The sequence below is a fragment of the Leptosomus discolor genome, chromosome 4 (genome assembly GCF_034619465.1).
Source record: "Leptosomus discolor isolate bLepDis1 chromosome 4, bLepDis1.hap2, whole genome shotgun sequence".
Taxonomy (NCBI): domain Eukaryota; kingdom Metazoa; phylum Chordata; class Aves; order Leptosomiformes; family Leptosomidae; genus Leptosomus; species Leptosomus discolor.
The window spans coordinates 20,009,719-20,026,975 of record NC_141394.1 but is presented as its reverse complement, the minus strand read 5'-3'; the positions used below and the strand labels follow the sequence as shown (position 1 = coordinate 20,026,975).

The following is a 17,257-nucleotide window of genomic DNA, read 5'->3' as shown; positions in this document are numbered from 1 at the left end:
CGGACCGGCGCACCTGAGCGGGGGTCGAGCGGCGGGGCCGGTGAGGGTTTGCCGGGGTTCAGAGCCTGCAGTGCAGGGGTCCCTCCCGGAGGGCAGGGCCCACGGGCGGAATGCTGCCGTGCCGGGTACCGCCGGGAAATCAAACGCAGGCACCGTCGGTACTCAAACAGGCCACGACAGAGTGAAAACGCGACAGTCCCAGAACGGGAGGAAAAGACACAGGGATTGCATTTACCGGGGGATACATGGCGAGCAACACCCCACAGCGTCACTAAAATAGAAAGGTCTCCAAGAGCATTCCTTTGCCAACGATTCCTGGGAAAATACCCAGAGAAATGAACTCAATATGCAGCAAAGGGCACTCGGGTCAAACACCGGGACAAAGGAGCTCAGCATTGGTGCAAGGCAAGAGGAGGTCAGTCGCCCCTGCGGGCCACGCTCTGTTACAGCCCAGGGTCAGGGCAACCCAGCTATCCTTCTCCTCCCCACATCATTAGACAGTTGCCCCTTTGCTCATCCCTCCTGTATTCAAAGCTTTGATGTCCCCTCAGCTGATTCTTTAACGCCACATTCTGCCAACTGTCATTACCCCATTTTTCTGTCCTTTGTCCTTGACCGACCTTGGTGCCCAAAGACAAGGTGAAGGCAGCACTCGCACTAGAGACGGGCATGGGCTGTGCAGTCTCACCACGGAGTCTGTGGGCACCTTTCAGATAGCCAGCAATTCCAAAAATGCAGATGGGGCAGGCCAGCCTGCCCTCCCTGACACCAGCGTGAGCCCCGGGTGAGGCACAGCACACACTCCCCCTCCACTGCCCTCAGCAAACAGCACAGAACTGGCACTGTCCCCTCAGCTGCCAGCTATGGCGCTTCCAAGGAGCAAATCCCTGGGGAACTGCAGAGCATGGCTCTGCCAGAGCAGAAAAGCAGCTGTGCCCCAGAGAACCGATGCAATAGCCGTCGGGGAAGGGGCAGACTAATGAGCTGCAGGTCAGCCAAACAGCCTCCAAGATTCCAGACTGAGCTTTCAGCCTCGCTTTCTGAAAATACAGAATACATTTCAACTTTGCATGCAGTAGCAAAAGCAAAGCAGATTTCCCAGCAAGGAAAAGCAATAAACCCACACAGGATTTAAAGGCTGGCCGCCTCTGATTTTTGCTGTCTCTGTCAAAGCTCAATTTCTGCTCTGGGGGAAGAAAGAGAAAAATAAAAATCAGTACAGGCCACCAAGGACTGAAGAACAGCAGCACTCCCGGAACTAGGTGAAGCTTGCAAACAGATGAGTAACTTCAATAACAAGCATCTCCCAGTCACTAGGTCAAGCTTTGAAAGTCCACCCGGTGAAGACCGAGTTGAAAGCTGCTGCTTTGATGTGTGAAGTAGCAAATGCACATTTCTGCATTTGTACAGATTAATGGTATTGGGTTTCCTAGAAATCCCATTCTTATTTTATAAATTTAGCAATGAAGATTATGGCAGGGCAAGAGTACACTTAACTTCTGGAATATCTGATGAACTTCCTCTGAACTGATGTCTAATTCTGTAATATACCTTCCAGAATAACAAAGAGTTTTGAAAACAACCTCAAACTATGAAACAGAAATGCCACGCTTCAAGGCCAGCAGAATGAAATATAAATGGCAAAAGACTTCCTAAGTTTCTTCCAGACTTTACAATTTATTTCGTAATTCTGCACATGAAATGGATGATCATACAAGTACTCAGATACTTTGTACTGCTGCTGCTCATTTCCTTGTGGGACGACCAGTGATCATGTTACTCCTTACTGAGCCTACTGTCAACCTAAGAAAGAAGAAGAAAAAAAAAATCTTAGCAACAAGAAAAACAGATATAACATGGTTAGAAACATTTCACAACATGCTGTATTTTTAGCTGGAGAGGAATATTTACGGGAAAAATAACCACAGGACCACAAGTTTTTCTGTACCTAGTAGAAGCAATTCTTTCAGGTGGCATATTAATAGCTCCAAGGCCATAATCCCCAAAAGACTTTTTAGCTGGCAGAAACGCAATTATGTTTTTTTAACTTGAGAAGGACAACCACAATGCACAATTTGCACTACAGCGCAAGTCTACGGGCATTGACTTTACATCATTCTCATGTGTAATATACACGTGAAACCGAGAAAAATATTTCCCACTGTAGACCTGTTAAAATAAAAGGCAAAGATAATCTATTTTTAGCGGCCTTGATCTGCTTGCCACTGAAGCACTTGTAAGGTATTCTCTTTGTGACCTGAATTTATTACAGGCACTGTAGGAGAGGTGTTATTTTTCAAAAGTTTGCAAGTCCAGGACAACTGGCAGTGAATACGCACACAAGTACATGAAAATGTAGAGCAATCGCCTTATCCCATTAAAACCGGGAATGAGCTAGAAGGATATCAAAAGCCAAGATGTAAAGTATTAAGGAAAATAACAAGGAAAGAAGAAAAGTCTTGTTTGCTAACAAAAGCCAAAGATCCGCAGAATTTGTGTTCAGCTAAGTCAAAAGCACCTGCATGCACATACTTACTATGAACAGTCTGTACACTTATGTTGTTTCTGTTCTTTCCTTCTTTCATATTCCATTACGTCTTCATTATGCTGCTTGAAAAGCTACAAAATAGCAGGATGGGATAATCAACTACACAATGCACAGACGGAACCAGAGAGCAAAAGGATTTCTACAGAATATAAAATTCCTATTGCTGGAATGCAAACCAGTACATAACCACGACAATACAGAGTAAATTATCTGTAAATTACCAGTTGTCCAGTGAGGCTTTTTTTTTTCCCACACCATTCTCAAACACTTTCTGCTGGCCAATAGCCAGGGGGAAGGTTTCTGCTGTCAGTCTACCACCACCCCAAAAATGGGGAAAAATCCCCAAAAAATTGCCCCACCCTGCAAAAGTGGTCATCATGGGAGTGCTGCCTATCCTGCCTGTTTCTTCATGAAAGCCACCACACCTTGCCTGCTTTATTAACATCGAGCCTGCGAGTTCTCTGGAACAGGGAGAATCTTATATGGGCATTTTGCTCAGGAAAAGACAGGCTTAATCCATTAACTACAGCTGAAATATGAGAAGACAATGCATCAGCAGTCTGATAAACCCAGCGTTATTAAGGCACATCCCTAGGTTTTTGGCTTTGTTTTTCTTTAAGAAGCCATTGGTAAAAATAATGTTAAAGCCTTAAACCAACAGGCTTGAAGAATGAATTCTTCTGTTGTGAACATTTTAAGTTTGCAACAGAGAGAAGCTTAATAAATTGCTCATTTTTATAAAGAAAAGTGCAATACAGATGTAGGAAAACATCGCTCATCAATATCTCTTGCTTCAACCTTGACACCCGCTATGACCACCCACTACCCCAAACAACCGTGCGGGCTGAAGTCATCGCCTTCAGATCGCTATGGTTTGGGAACAGTTAAGCTCAGCAAAACCAAATGAAAACACTTACGAAAGCCCACAGGGCAGCACTGGTGCTAAAAGCCAAGCCAACTCCAAACCAGTTCGGTTGGTCATAATTACGTCTTTTTGCAACAAATGCAGAGCGCATAAAAGCTAAAAAGGCAGAAGATTACAGAGGAGTTAACATTTCTCGGGTTTAGACTACAAAGTCAATCACTGACACGCAATCGGGGAGGGAAAAAACAACCCAGACAAACCACAACAACAAAAGCCCCAAACAAATCAAATTATTGCGTACAAACGGTTCCCATGACGTTGTTATAGCTCACGGATTTGTAGATCCACTGCGGTATGCCTCCCTGATCCGAGGGAGAGGGGCGCTGCCGACAGTTCAACGCAGCGCCTTTTGCCCCGTCCCTCTGGCCACAAACCTCGCATCTTACCCCACCTCTCGCTGTCCCCTGCAGAAGGCTCCCACCTCCCGGCTCGCCCCGCCGGCCCGCACCCCGCCCCGCCGGCCCGCACCCCGCCCCGCCAAGGGCACCCCCCGGCACAGCCACAGCCGGGAGCGACGGGTCGGGACAGGCCGCGGGGCACCACCGCGGCCCGCTAACGCGCAACGCCCTCGGGGCGGAGGACTACAGGCCCCCGCTCGCCTAAACCAAACCGGCCACGGCTCGCCAGGCCCCGTTCTGCTGCCGCTCACCGAGGCTCGGCGTTCCCGCCACCAGCCGCAAGCGCTTGGCCGCCCTCAGCGCCGCCGCCATCTTGTTGGCTCTGCCCGGCTCCGCCCACGGGGAGGGGCCGCCCCGCCCCGCCCGGTACCCGCGCCTCCCGCCCCGCCTCTCCCCGGGGCGCCGCGGGCGGACGCGCACCCCCGCACGAGGCCCGGCGCCCGGCCGGCTGCTGCGCAACAACCTACCTCCTCCCCCCCCCCCCCACCCCATCCGCCCTTAACCGCGTTTGCTGACGGTACAGAGCGGCACGACCCGCCCCGCCGGCGGCGAGAGCGGGTTGCCTGTCCCCTCCGCGCGTGGAACCGGCTCTGCGAGGCCGGGCTGGCGCTGCGGGCGCGGGCAGGGCGACGCCCGGTACCGGCCCCTCCTTCCTCACTAAGCCCAGACGCGTGAAGAAGGCGCTGCGCCCCTCAGGGCTCACCGGTGACAGCGCCCCGCGCGGGCGGCAGTCTGGAGTACCGGCACCTGGCTACGTGCAGGGGCGCGCCGGGTCTCCTCGGCGGGGAGCGCCGCACCGCACCGCACCGCCCCGGGGCCGGTCCCTGGCTCAGCGGGCGGGCCGGGGCGCCACTCCCCGGGCCGGGGCGCCACTCCCCAAGCCGGCGCGGCACACCTGGCGGCGGGGAAGGCGGGGCCGTCGGCGGCGCAGGGTCGCGGCGCATGCGTGGGGGCCGCCGTGACCCGGCTGGGGAAGCCCTCGGCGGTGGCCATTTTGGCGGCGCCTCTCTCCGGCCTGCTCAGTTACCACGTGAGCCGCCGCCCGGGGCTCGGCGCGGCGCGGGGCAGCCCGGCGCGCAGACGGCGGCCTGGAGGGGCCGGGACCGGGCCGGCGGCCGGCGAGAGCGCGGCTGTTCGAGAGAAGGAGGGCGGGCGGGGGGAGGGGGGGTGGGGAAGCGGTGGTAGCAGCCAGACTGCGGTGGGGAGGCTCCCGGTAGCGGCGACCGAACAGCTGGGACGGGACGTGACCCGCCCGCCCACCCCCCTCCCCGGAGCCCCTCGGCGGTGCCAGAGCCAGCGGTGGGGAGGATGCCGTCGGTGAGCCTGCCGCCCAAGGAAAACGCGCTCTTCAAGCGCATCCTGGTGAGTGGTGGGGCGGGAGGCCCGGGCTGGGCCGCGGGGAGCGGGGGGGAGGCGGCCACCCCTGCCCCGGCTCGTTTCCCGGGCTGACGGGAAGCGGAGTCCCGGCGCCGCCCCGCGGGCCCGGCGCCACCGCCCCGGCCCTTGCGGCGCCCCGGCCGCCGGCTCCTTCCTGCCGGGGCAGGCCGGGCCGAGAGGCGCTTGTCACCCGCGCCGTGTCCTGCCCGGGCGCGGCCCCCGTGGGGCCGGAGGAGCGCCGGGGGCAGCCGTGTGTCCCCGCTCGCTCACCCGAACCGGTGCTCGCTGCGGGACAGAGCCGCGGCCGGGCCCGAGGGGCTGCCCCGTGCCTCAGCGCTGGTCGCGGCGAGGCACTCTAGCGGCTCCGTGAGAATACCCCCGTGGCCGCTTCATTCATCGGCTTGCTGTCTGCCGCCGCTCTGCTGAGCTGTGCTCCCTTGATTTGCCTTTTTTTTTTTTTTTTTTTTAATTACTCAGATTTTTGCCATAGACGGTAACCAGATTTGTTGGTCGTTGGGGAAGATGGCTTTCACAGCACGCAGCGGAGAAGGATGAAGGTTTTGAAGCCTTTCCGAAGTTTAACTCGGAGCTAACTCTTGTTAAAGTTTGACAGTCGATTTTTCTGGGAGGCATCCGGCATATGGATGAAAGAAACTGCAGTGGAATTAGGCAGTAAACCTGTTTTTTAGAATGAGATTAAGATAGCATGCAGTCCGAACCCACCAAAGTGTGCACAGTTAGGTTGCATCTTAAGGAACTTGTTTCAGCTTTGACGCAGTGTCACAGGAACCTTGTGTTTCTAAGGACTTGGGCTGAATGGAAAATGACAGAACTATGTTAGTGAGCAACTTCAGTGGATTTATTCAGAACATGATGTTATTTGCGTCAAACACTAGATTGTTTTCTCTCAAAAAAGTCAGTTTTGTCTAAAAATCTTACGTCTTCTTTCAAAGAAGCTTAGACTACTATTTTGGATCCTTATACAGACCAGAAGTAAGATGAGTACTGTAGTTGTCTTGGAGTAACAGCACTCTTATGGCTCTGTAAACTTCTGCCAGTTATATGGGGGGAACGTGTGTAAACTTCTGGCACTTCTTTTTTTCAAAATATTTTGTGAAAATGAAATAAATCTGTAGAACCAGAAATCCCTAAGTACAGGTATCATCATGAGACATGCAGCTTCATTTAAGGTTAGAAAGTAGATACAATGAGCTCTAAAGCTTATTTCTACTTTGAAAGATTCAGTCCTGCTTGGGAGTTGGTATGGCCTTGTACCAAGTGTGTATTTTCTGATGTGTTATGAGCTGGGAAAGTAGTAGCCTTGTTGCTCCCTCATTGATTTTCCTTTGCATTCAAGTTGGCTTGTGTGGTTACAAGACAAACTGAGGCCAGGAGCCTGGCTGTGTTTAAAACTGACTGTTTTGGGTTTGGTTGTGTGTTGTTTGTTTTTTTTTTTCCTGGGCTTGGTGCATAGCTGTCTCAGTATTTATGTGGAGGACAGGAGCAAGGGAAGAGTAAGTTTCTTTGGAGAAAATGCTGGCTCAGCACATGTGAGTTGGATAAAGCTTCGCAATTTGGTTCAGGTCAGGAAAGAGAAAGGTGTGCTCCAGTCCAAGCAGATTTCTGTAGACTGAAGCAATTTTAATTTTGTCCTTTTTTTAAACTTAAAATCTTGTACTGGGTAGGCTAGAAGTTATTCTGTCACTTTGATGTTTTACTGTTTCTTGCAGGGATCCTGTGACATAGTCTAGTATTAAGACTGCCCTGTGATTAGGTGCCTTTGTAACACGTGGTGAATAGAAAAGGCTTGAAGCTTGTTTTCATCACACTGAAGATTTGGCTAATGAACTACTTGTCTGCCTTGTTATGAATAATGACCGTACTTTGTGAAGTTTTGATTATGTGTTTGACTTGAATTAGCACGGCATCTTTTAGGAAGTTCCATTATGAATGCAAGTCCAAAGAAACAGCACTTCCCTACTCCTGTGCCTTCACTCCACCTCTCTCTTCCTGCAGTCCCTTCTCAGTCTACGCCTTCTTTTCAGGAGACTGTAACTCTTCATTATGCCATATCCTCTGCCACCTCCTCCTTTGGCCCACACGTGGCTGAACAGCAGCAAGAGGAGCTTGAGTCAGCCTGGGCAGCTGGCTTCCTGATGGGACCTCTGAGCCCCCTGGCCAGCTAGCAAGGTGGTCTGATTGCCTGGCCCTGGGTCAGCACATGCTGTCTCCTGGCCCTGGCAGACCATGGAGATGTTTTGTTGAGCATGCCTGGATGAGATTCTTTTTCAGCAGATGCTTTGGGAACCAGCCCAAGTGGTATTGAAAGGATGCATTACCCTTCAAATAGATAATTGGCGGTACACAGGCCGTTTGCAGAACTATAAAATCATTCACATTCTGATTTTCATGGAGGTAGTAAACACAGGTGTTGAGTAGGTAACAGCCTTATATTTTTGTGAGTGAAGCATAAAATGAAAAAAAGCAAACTGATTTTGCATGTGTTTTAAGTTCCTGAGGCCTCGTTTCTTTGCCATTTTTAAGAAGTATGCCTCTAACACAAATGTTTAATATTAAGGTCTGCACCAAGCTGCCCAGCTTTTCATAGTGAAAGACAATAATTAGCTTTCAGAGTTTGGTTTTTTATGTTTTGTAGTAAACCTCTTACATGATCGGTAAATTTCTCTTGCATGTGGATTTGCTTGCAAGCCAGCATTTCCACCTAACTGACAGATTCTGAGTTTAGAAGCGTGTGCGCTTTGCCTTTGCGTGTTGCAACACACTAACTGGACCAACCTCTTCTAGTCACTTTACAGGTATGTGGAGTTCTAATAGAAACATTCTTCCATTTGAAAGGCATTTTACAGTTTAGTGTTCCTGTAGTACAAAGGGAAAGGGATCTGCATGATTAGTTTGAATTAAAAGAAAACACCCCCAGGATTATCGACCACTGTTCTGCACTTCCATTGAAAAGAAAGTTTCTAGCTTGTGTTGTTTTTATAGTTTTGACTTTGTGCTGTTAAGCCTGCAGGTAGATATTCCAGTTGTTCTGCTGGAGGATTCTGTAGAAATTAGAAGAAAAGTGTACATTTTTTTTCCCTTTTTGTTTTTGATCCATTTGAACATTTAAAATTAATTGAGTCCATATCATAATCTCTAGGCAGTGTGGAGATTACTCGATAAGAATTCAGGTGAAGGCAAAGGAAAGGGTAGAATAGCAAAGACAGGAGTCGAAGGACTGGAGAAGTTGACTTTTTGATACCCAGAAGGCTGCATGCACTATGAAGTAATGGAAGAAACTGTTTACACCATTTTTTCGCCCTTTTACTAGCCACTATAAAACCAGTAGTTGCAGGAAGTAGGATTGACTGGTTTTTTTAATTGCTAAATATAACTGATGAACATTCCTGGCACTTTGCCAAATTATTCAGCCACTGTATCTGGTCAGGTACAGTTCATCAAATTTGTTCAGGTTTTTTTTTCCACAAATCCCAGAGACTATTCAATTAACTTTTGTTTGGTTGTAGAGATTAAATATATTAAAAACATATTGAAGAAATATTAAATACAAAGCTATTGGAGGTGCCATGTATTATGTGGAAGAGTTTTTCAGTTCCTTTGAGCATCAGAGGATAAAGTTTTTGGAGTCATGACATTCAAGCAGAGTAAGCTGGTGAAAATACTTCTCGCTCTAGCTAGTGGGCTTAGCCTTTAATTGAATACAGTGTGAGCAAGGAGAAAAGATTCCCGAGGATTTAAGAAGTGAAACATCGCTGTATTTTATAATGCAAACAAACAATTCAAGCGGAGAACTAAGTGTGTTCAGGCCTTGTTTAAAATGTTTTACTGATTTACAACTCTAGTACAAACTGTAGAAGTCGCATACTGAAGAAGCAAGATGTCATGCTGGTCTGGGCTTGCATATGTTACATTGTATGCAGATGAGAGTTTCTCCATTTGTTCGGGACTAGTGATTGTCTGTGTCTTCGTGATGTCTGGAGAGCCATGCATCTTTCCATCTCTGTATCGGTTACCTTATGTGCTAAGCAGGCTTGGTTAGGCATGGCCAGAACCTGTGTCCTCCAGTGGGGCATTATAATAGGCAAGGTGTCTGCTGCAAGAGGAGGGGGGTTTGGATTTTACCTTTAGTTGCTCACTTCTATGGTAACGCTGCTGTGCTTGAGGGTATGTGTCTCTGAGCTGGTCGTCTTCCTTTCCGTGCTGGCTTTGACAAGCGTTCTCCTAAAAGATATATGAACTTCCTGATGACAAAAAAGCCTATTGAACAGCGTCTCTTCAATGTCTCTGCTGTAAGTATGCCAAGTCCCTCCTGCTGGGCTCTTCCTGTTTCTTCATTCCAGAATCTGCTCCCTGTCCCTCCACTTTCAAACTGGACAGACCTGTGCTGCTCCTTCACTAATACTTTCGCCAGCACCAGTCCCTTAAAAATAATGTTCTGTCTCAACAGAAGTTCAGGTGCTGACTTTAAGGTTGCTGAGGTGGGAGACTTGGAAATCTCCTCTTAAGTGATCTTGATTCAAGATTAAAGACAGATTTCCAGAATGTCACTTATCAGTAACCAAATAAATTAGCACATTTTTTTATGCAATCATTGTTGCATCTGCGGACTGTACAGTAATCAAGTGGAGTTTCACCACATACTATCTCATCTGAAACGTGGAATTGCTAACAAGGCTTTTCCAATATTCTGGCTGTTGAGATGTCAGCCACTTGTTTTTCCTTTGCCAAAAGGAATACCCCATTTGGCTTTGCCAAAAGTAGTAGGAAAAATTATGTCTTGGTTGAAAAATTGGAATGGAAGTAAAGAACAGACCTGATCTTTAAGCAGAGTTGGTTTTGTTTTTCAGATATATTTCTCAAACTTGCTAAACAAATTTAATTACTGTTTGAGACTCCAGGATACCATTAAGGAATCAGTTGAGCAGTAACTGCTGTTACTAAAGCCTGTTCACCGAATTAGGCCATTTGTTGTCATTGAGGCTGTCAGAAATTGTGAGAACAGAGTTCCCTGCTGTAAATTTCTGAGGAGCAGCATAATTTTGTTGCTTACCTATTTCAGTTATGAAAATAAAAGACTTATTAATAGAAACGTATCCTAATTTCTTCATGGTTGTAAGATCATAGCCAGTGTTATGTTGTTATGGCTATAGATGCTCCAAAGTGGGTTTTGTAATGATCTGAAACTAATTTTATTTGAGGCATTGGACTTAATCCAACTTAGATGATACTACCCTTTATTTTGGTTAGAATTTGATCGAGTTATGTTTATTCCTGCTTTTCAAAGGTTTTCTGAATGAATTTTGCTGATTGCATTTTCTAGGCATCTCAAGTTTAAATCTGTTGTCCAGAGCAGCGCTGTGTCAATGCAACAACGGTGGTGATAAGGAGTTACGTCTCTTCTGATTTTGCTGGTAGGGATTTAGAGAAAATGGAACAATTAGTCATTGCCACCCTTAAAACTGAGGCCAATGCGACTTGTTACAAGGATTTCTGTTTGCTTCTATGATACCGCACAATCAAGTTAGCAAGCCTTATAGTGTCGGAAGAACAACATTTCTTACCTTACTAGCCACATTAACTCTTTCGCAGTGGCTCAGTGCTACAAGACAACATCTCGCATATCTCAGAGCTAAGTACTCTGGACGTAACACATGGGTAGAAAATGTCAGTAGCCTCGTCATGTGTCTTGGGCTATGTTGTGAGATACAGCTGAGTTGAAATGTCCATGTAAGTCCAGAACAACCTGTTGTGTGGGCTCCTTTAGCCATTTTCATGCCATAACTTGGAGTTTGAATTCATATACATAGTTGTTTCAGATGATCATTAAAACCCAGATATATCCTATGCAGACGGGATCTTTTGTGAGGTACAGTCGCTTTCATGCTAAATTCAGAGGTGAAGCCTGAACATGGGGGTTCCAGGGTAATGGACAGAAGTCAGCTGATCTTGGTTGACATAGCCAAATTCATGGTAGTTCTCCCCCAAAACAGAGAGGGTGGAGCAAGCAAGTAGTGGCCCACAGAACTGATATTAAATAACAGATTTTTCAGCAAAGTCTTGCTTCAGTGAGCAAGGATTTCTAGTTTTACTTCTAGAAGAGCTGTAGCTATTTGTCAGTGGCTGTTTCCAGCAGGATTTTGTCACATACAGGAGTAAGGCCAAGTCAAAAGCATAAGACGTAGCAGATTTTTTTTTCCTGCCTGAGTATTAAATGAAAAGGTACATGTATTTCTTATCTTCTTCCTAACTAATTTCAGTTTGAACTTGCTCTGTTCTTCTGGTATTCTACCAAGCAATGCTAGTTACAAAGGTATTGGTCACTCCCAAAAAGTAAGGCAAGCTGTGCAGGAGGAGGATTTCTTAGTCACTTAAATTAGGGAGTTGTTGAAGTGGTTTCTTATACAGAACAGTTCTGTTCGTTAACACTGCAGAGAAATGGAAGAGGATGATTGATTTTGATTCGACAGCAAAAAGTTATGCAAGTTTGCCCCAGAGTTTTTCAGCATTAACATATCTGTAAGGTTTGTGTGGGGTTTTTTCAGTCTTTGGGTTTATACATCTTGTATTTGTCACAAAACTGAATCAGTGTGGTGGAAGCTTTTGCCTAGAGCTGTTGGGCTGTTTGATATGGTTAGTGCTCAAAAGACCCACTAATTCATGGTGAGTAGTTGCTCCTAATGCTTCCAGCTTTCAGAATCTTCTTTACTACACTTAGCTTGAATTAGTGCACCTTAGTGACTTGACCTGATCTGGTCTAGCTGTAGAGAGAGTAACTGTGCTGGAAAACAGCCTGGAGCTGCACAGTGCCTGAACTTACTATCTGTTAAGTTGCTGCATCTGAACTGTGCTGGAAGAAATAGATAGCATCTGAGTGGCAGACACACGTCTCATGCATTGTAAGTTCACACCTTGGCTAATGCTAAGGCCAAGTACGCTAACGCTTCCTGCTGCCAGCGGTCTTACAGCATTGTAGTTGCCAGCATCATGGTGTGATGCTGCAAGTGTACGTGTTCATGGCTGCTACTGGGGGAAACTGCAGAGTACCCTGAGGAGCACATTGCTGCAGTTGAAAGGATTTGTCCGCCTTGGTTCTGCTCAAGCCTCGCAAACCCTCAGAGAAGAGGATAGCAGAGTGTCGAATCCCTGAATTTTTCTGGCGGAGCAGCCTGTTCTCCATCATACTTTCTCTGGGGACTTGTAGATGCAAGTAGAAAACTTACCGGGCCCATGTGTTGATCAATTGTCCTGTCTGGTAACTTGTATATGATGGGGAATAGTCTGTAATATGTTGCTGCTTACAATGACACAGGCAATGTCATCTGCTGAGGAAGAGAGGCTGAGTGCAGTGGACTAGCGATGAGAAGTTAAGTTTGCATCTTCACTGTGTTTTGGGGTTGAATTCAGTTTTGGTACTCATTCGGTGAAGAAAATCATATTCTTTGGGTCCATCATAGCATCGACTAAGTTAGGATTCTTGCTTTAATGGAGCTACTGTCAGTGAGAAGTGATTTCCTGTGGGAGTTTTTAAAGTTACCAGGTTTTCATTCATTTTAATTAAATTAATTTGCAGGTATGGGAGCTTAAAAAATTGGCATTAAGTTGGAGTTAAAAGTGTGACCTGGGAAAGTACATAATCTTAGAAAACAGTTGAAAGTTCTTCATACTGGTTGTTGCAAAATTCTATTGTCTTAATAGAAATTGCACACCATTGTTTATTGTTACTGTTCTGGTTCAAAGGGCATAACGGTTGGGAATGGGATCCCATCCCACACACCTGGGTCTGCGATATCCTTTTTTACCCCACTCTTTGTTATAACCAGCTGCGCTGGTCCAAGTAAGAATAAAAAGAAAGTGGTCAGTAGCACACCAGTGCTCCCATATATGAGCTGGGGGAGCAAATGGTACCTTCTTTGCTTTGGTTTTCATTCTTGAGGAAGACATTCTAGTTTTGCATGCTTCCAGGTAAACAGGCAAAAGGCAGGTTCTCCTTTATGTTGTTCTCCTGTGAATATTTTCCGCTTGCTCATGAGATGTTTTTGGGTCTGCTTCTCACCTGTTTAATCAGCTGCAAAATCCAGCCTGGGTGGACTCTTAGGAGCCTTTTTTACTACTGCAAAGTGGTTTTAAAATGCTCTTGAATCTGCTGGATTGGACATAGGCATCTTCTCAAGTGCCCCTGCTAGAAAGGTGGTTTTCTGCTTTCTGTGTTGTCATCTAGGCGAGTCTTTGCTTAGGTTGAGTCATACCTGGTGGCAGTGTAGATTCACTGCGCTACCGAAGCTTCTAGTAAGACTCATGGTAATTCCTGGCATTGTAGTGAGTTAGAGCTGTTGCTAACTGTTTATGTTACTGACCGTACAGGACACTTCAGTCTGCGGTGTAGTAATTATAAAATGTCTTAGAAAAAGCAAATTTAAGTTGGGATGGCTATTAAATTGTTCACTTCAGGACATGAAGACTGCTTTGTGATAAAGGGGTTTTGCATTTCTGGAAGTGAATACATGCGAAATATTTCATGCACAATGGCAAGATCTGGTCTGCCATGTGCTGTGTATTTGATTTTGAGATACATACCTGCATGTCAAAATGTTGCACTTGACTATTGTCCTTGCTTTTTAGTTGGAAACACATGTACTTGACCATTAAAATGTCTGTTATTGAGAGGGAAGGAATAAGTCAGAGGTGGAATGTGCTGCCTGCTTACAGGTAGCAAACAGAACCTACTTCTGTACATTTCAAACTTACAGCTGTAAAATTTCTAAACTGTGCTTGTGAAAATGTGTTTGTTTATAAATATATAACACAAGCAATGCTGAATAAAGTTTGAATAAAAGTCATCTCTGTGATATTGTCAGCAGTCCTTAGGTATGCAACTCTAATGAGTAGCATGGCCTTTGTATATAACCTTGTGAGTAACCAGAGTAGTTGCTTAAGAATCCGAGTCAGTCTTATTCACTAGCTGTAGGTTTTATAACAGGGTTTAGAAAGTAGATGCACTAGAAAGAGAAGACTGAAAACTGGCAAGGGTGGTAACAAACTTCATCTAGCAGTTAGCCGTGTAGAGGTAGGTAAGCTGTAAATAGTGAAGTCTTTTCACCTTTCTTCATGGCAGCCGTCAAGGAAGAAATGTGAAGGAGTTCATTCGCACTTGGCATGCTGAGCCATGTCTAAGTGTAAGACACCTGCAGGCCAAAGGCTGGTTCTGCACAGATGCCCTAATACAGCTTAGGGATCCGAACACCAGAAGGTGAGCCCTTTTTCCACCTCAGACTTGGGATTCTAGAGAATATGGGCTGCTCTGTTACTTATAATTTCACTGTCAGTCTCTGTCTAGTAATCGTCATGTATTCGAATCCATTGAATAAATACTTGGTGGTGGGAGAGCGGTGCAAATGCAAATCCTCTCCTATCTGCTGTGGCCTTGCATGATTTTGAAGGGGTCATACTCTGTCCGCCACATTTGATTAATTCTTTGTAGAATTGTATTAAAGCAGGTGCTATTTCCTTGCTATAAATATAGAAAATGAGATAAAGGATATAAAAAGAATCTTGCTGTGTTTGGAGTTGTCTGTAATTCTGGTCATAGCATGTAGAGAAAAGCTTGTTAGAGATCTTAAAAGATCTGGTAACTTATTAAAGGAAAAGCTTTGAAGGGCAGCAAATGTGTAGTACAGATTCAGTGCTGATGGAGTCACATTCTTTTCTTCTAAAGCTTTAGCCTTTACTTTTTAGAAGTTTAGCATTTACATTTTCTCATTGCATGGTGTCACAAGCTGTAACTGGAGCACTTGTCTGTCAAGCATCACAAGCAGGCTATGACTGCTGGCTTTGGAAGTGTACATGTGCAGGATGTTAGAGGAGGCAGCTGTGCTTTTTATCCATCTCTGGAACAGAGAAATGTGTTACTTCTGCAGAACAGCTGTCCCAAAATAAGGGTCGGAGGCCTGGGAATGACTACTACAAGCTATTCATCTGGGAGGAAACAAACTACCCAGATGAAGACCATTTCTGCTTCCAGCACTCCTGTATCTTTATGTCCCAAGAATACTCAATATATCACCATTCCTGCTTCCTTGTTTGTTTTTTTATTTTATTATTTTTATTACTTGTTCTTTTTTCTCCTCTTAGTCAGAAACTACTGACTCCCTTGAGGATTTTCTTTCCCAGGCTGTGTATTACACTCATCTTTTCTTATGTTATTCTTTTTGTTCTTCCTTTCCCCTTTTCAATATTTATGGTCTCCTTTTTCTTAAAAGATTTTTCTTTCATGTTTCTGTTCCTTGAAGCCACAGATTCACCAAGGTTTGTACCAGCCGTGGTGGCATATGCTCCATTCCTGGCTACCTTCTCTTTCATTCACACCTTTATTTAAGCTTCTTAATACCTCCATATCCTACTTAATATCTCCATAACCTCTTTGGAGAAGGAGACATGGCTTCAAGTAGTGGAATCTCAGTGATGCTGTTGGGCCCGCTTCGGTTAAACTATCTCCTCTTCTTTTCTGAAGAAGGATGAAACATGTCCTCAATTTTGTTTATTCTCTTCCTTCCACTGTCAAAACATACAATATGTACACAGAATACATACATAGACTAAGGAGACTCATAAAATGACACAATTTGAAATGTTCCCATTTACAGAATTAAATAGGCTCGAAGTATTAACCTGAAAGGTTGGAGCGATTGTATACAGGAAATCGTTCCGACTTGTCTTGATCTAGAAACACCTGAAAACAGAGGACTGTGGTACTTCGCTGGGGGATGTACACAGCTATGGCTAGTTCTTCATTTGGTACTTCAGGTGATACAAGTACATGATCAGTTCCTGACAATTTATTTGTCCTGTCCAGTGTTCCCTGGGTTGATGGGAACCTTTCCATAGATGCAAGTGGGTATAGACTCAAATTTTTCCTCCCTGCAGCCTAAAGGGAGACTGTTACAATTCTCAGTGAGTTTACTCTATTATTAAATACATTGCATCTTAGGTTCTTTATTACTCTGAGAAAAATCTAAATGCAAGTATTTCCTGTGTCTAGCATATATACCATCTTGGCTGACTTTCCTTAAACTTCAAGGTGAAAGACTTGTTGTTAAAGAGTATGTAAAATGGAACTATTTAGAGATAAGATTTCATGTTCAAAGCCAGCATGTGAGCAGCTGTACTTAAAGGCAAATTGTGAAACCCCAAAGTACCCCTTCTGCTTGTGACAGTGCCACTGGAGACACATTCTTAAGTTCCTGTGGTTACACCACTTTTGTGACAGGTTTTGCTGCTTTCATACCTACCTAGGTGGGAGCAAATGGTGGTTCTGCTTTCAGGGAGGAGGCCTGGGTGGTAACTTTTATGACTGATGATTTCAATTAAAAAAAAAACAAAGGCTTGATCCTGTTGTGTTGTCACCTGTAAGCTCTCTGTCAGCTTTGACCAGTGGCTGATTAAAGTGACTCAGCCAGCTACTTGAAAGCAGGTTATGACTGAAGAGTGTAAATAATAACCAGTCAAGTTTAATAATAAAAAAAGACACCTCTACAGATTTCCTCTCACCTAACCCTTAATCTTTTTTTGCTAGGTGGTTACCCTGCTAACTTTTCCTGTCCTTGGTGATTAAGGGGTTTGTCTTTCAGAAATGTTCAAAGTCAGGGTTGGACAGGGCTTTGAGCAACCTGTTGTAGTAAAAGATCTCCCTGCCCACAGCAGGGATATGGGACTAGATGATCTTTGAAGGTATCTTCCAATCCAAACCATTCTATCATTCTTTTGTTGATACGTTCCTCTTTGAGTCCATCTTGCTTTGGATGCTCTCTCTGAGCATCTTCCTTCTCTTGTTCCTCCTCTTTCTTTTCCTATGATTCCCTCTCTCCAAAGGGAGGCGACAGGATAGCAAGATCCTTGGTTTGTGATGCCTCTTGGTCTTCAGCCTTGATATTTCAGCTGTATGACTTCAGTACCTAGAAAATAATACATCCACTTAATGGTGTACCAGTTTCT

At 45.5% G+C, this 17,257-nt stretch overlaps 2 protein-coding genes across 2 annotated transcripts in view; one reads left to right on the top strand and one right to left on the bottom strand.

Annotated features, from left to right (window-relative positions):
- Window positions 1–2,535: 2,535 nt before the first annotated feature.
- NDUFC1 (NADH:ubiquinone oxidoreductase subunit C1) lies at window positions 2,536–4,183 on the bottom strand. Its single transcript, XM_086464354.1, has 3 exons — window positions 4,123–4,183; window positions 3,466–3,569; window positions 2,536–2,619 (listed from the first exon to the last, which is right to left on the bottom strand). Exons 1-3 carry the CDS (start codon window positions 4,181–4,183, stop codon window positions 2,536–2,538), a joined length of 249 nt encoding a protein of 82 aa, XP_086320480.1.
- A 996-nt stretch (window positions 4,184–5,179) lies between these two features.
- Window positions 5,180–17,257, top strand: part of NAA15 (N-alpha-acetyltransferase 15, NatA auxiliary subunit) — a 39,142-nt gene continuing 27,064 nt past the window's right edge. Inside the window, exon 1 of the mRNA XM_086464896.1 lies at window positions 5,180–5,233. Within this exon, the coding sequence (XP_086321022.1) occupies window positions 5,180–5,233 (54 nt within the window). The remainder of the gene's footprint in view (window positions 5,234–17,257) is intronic.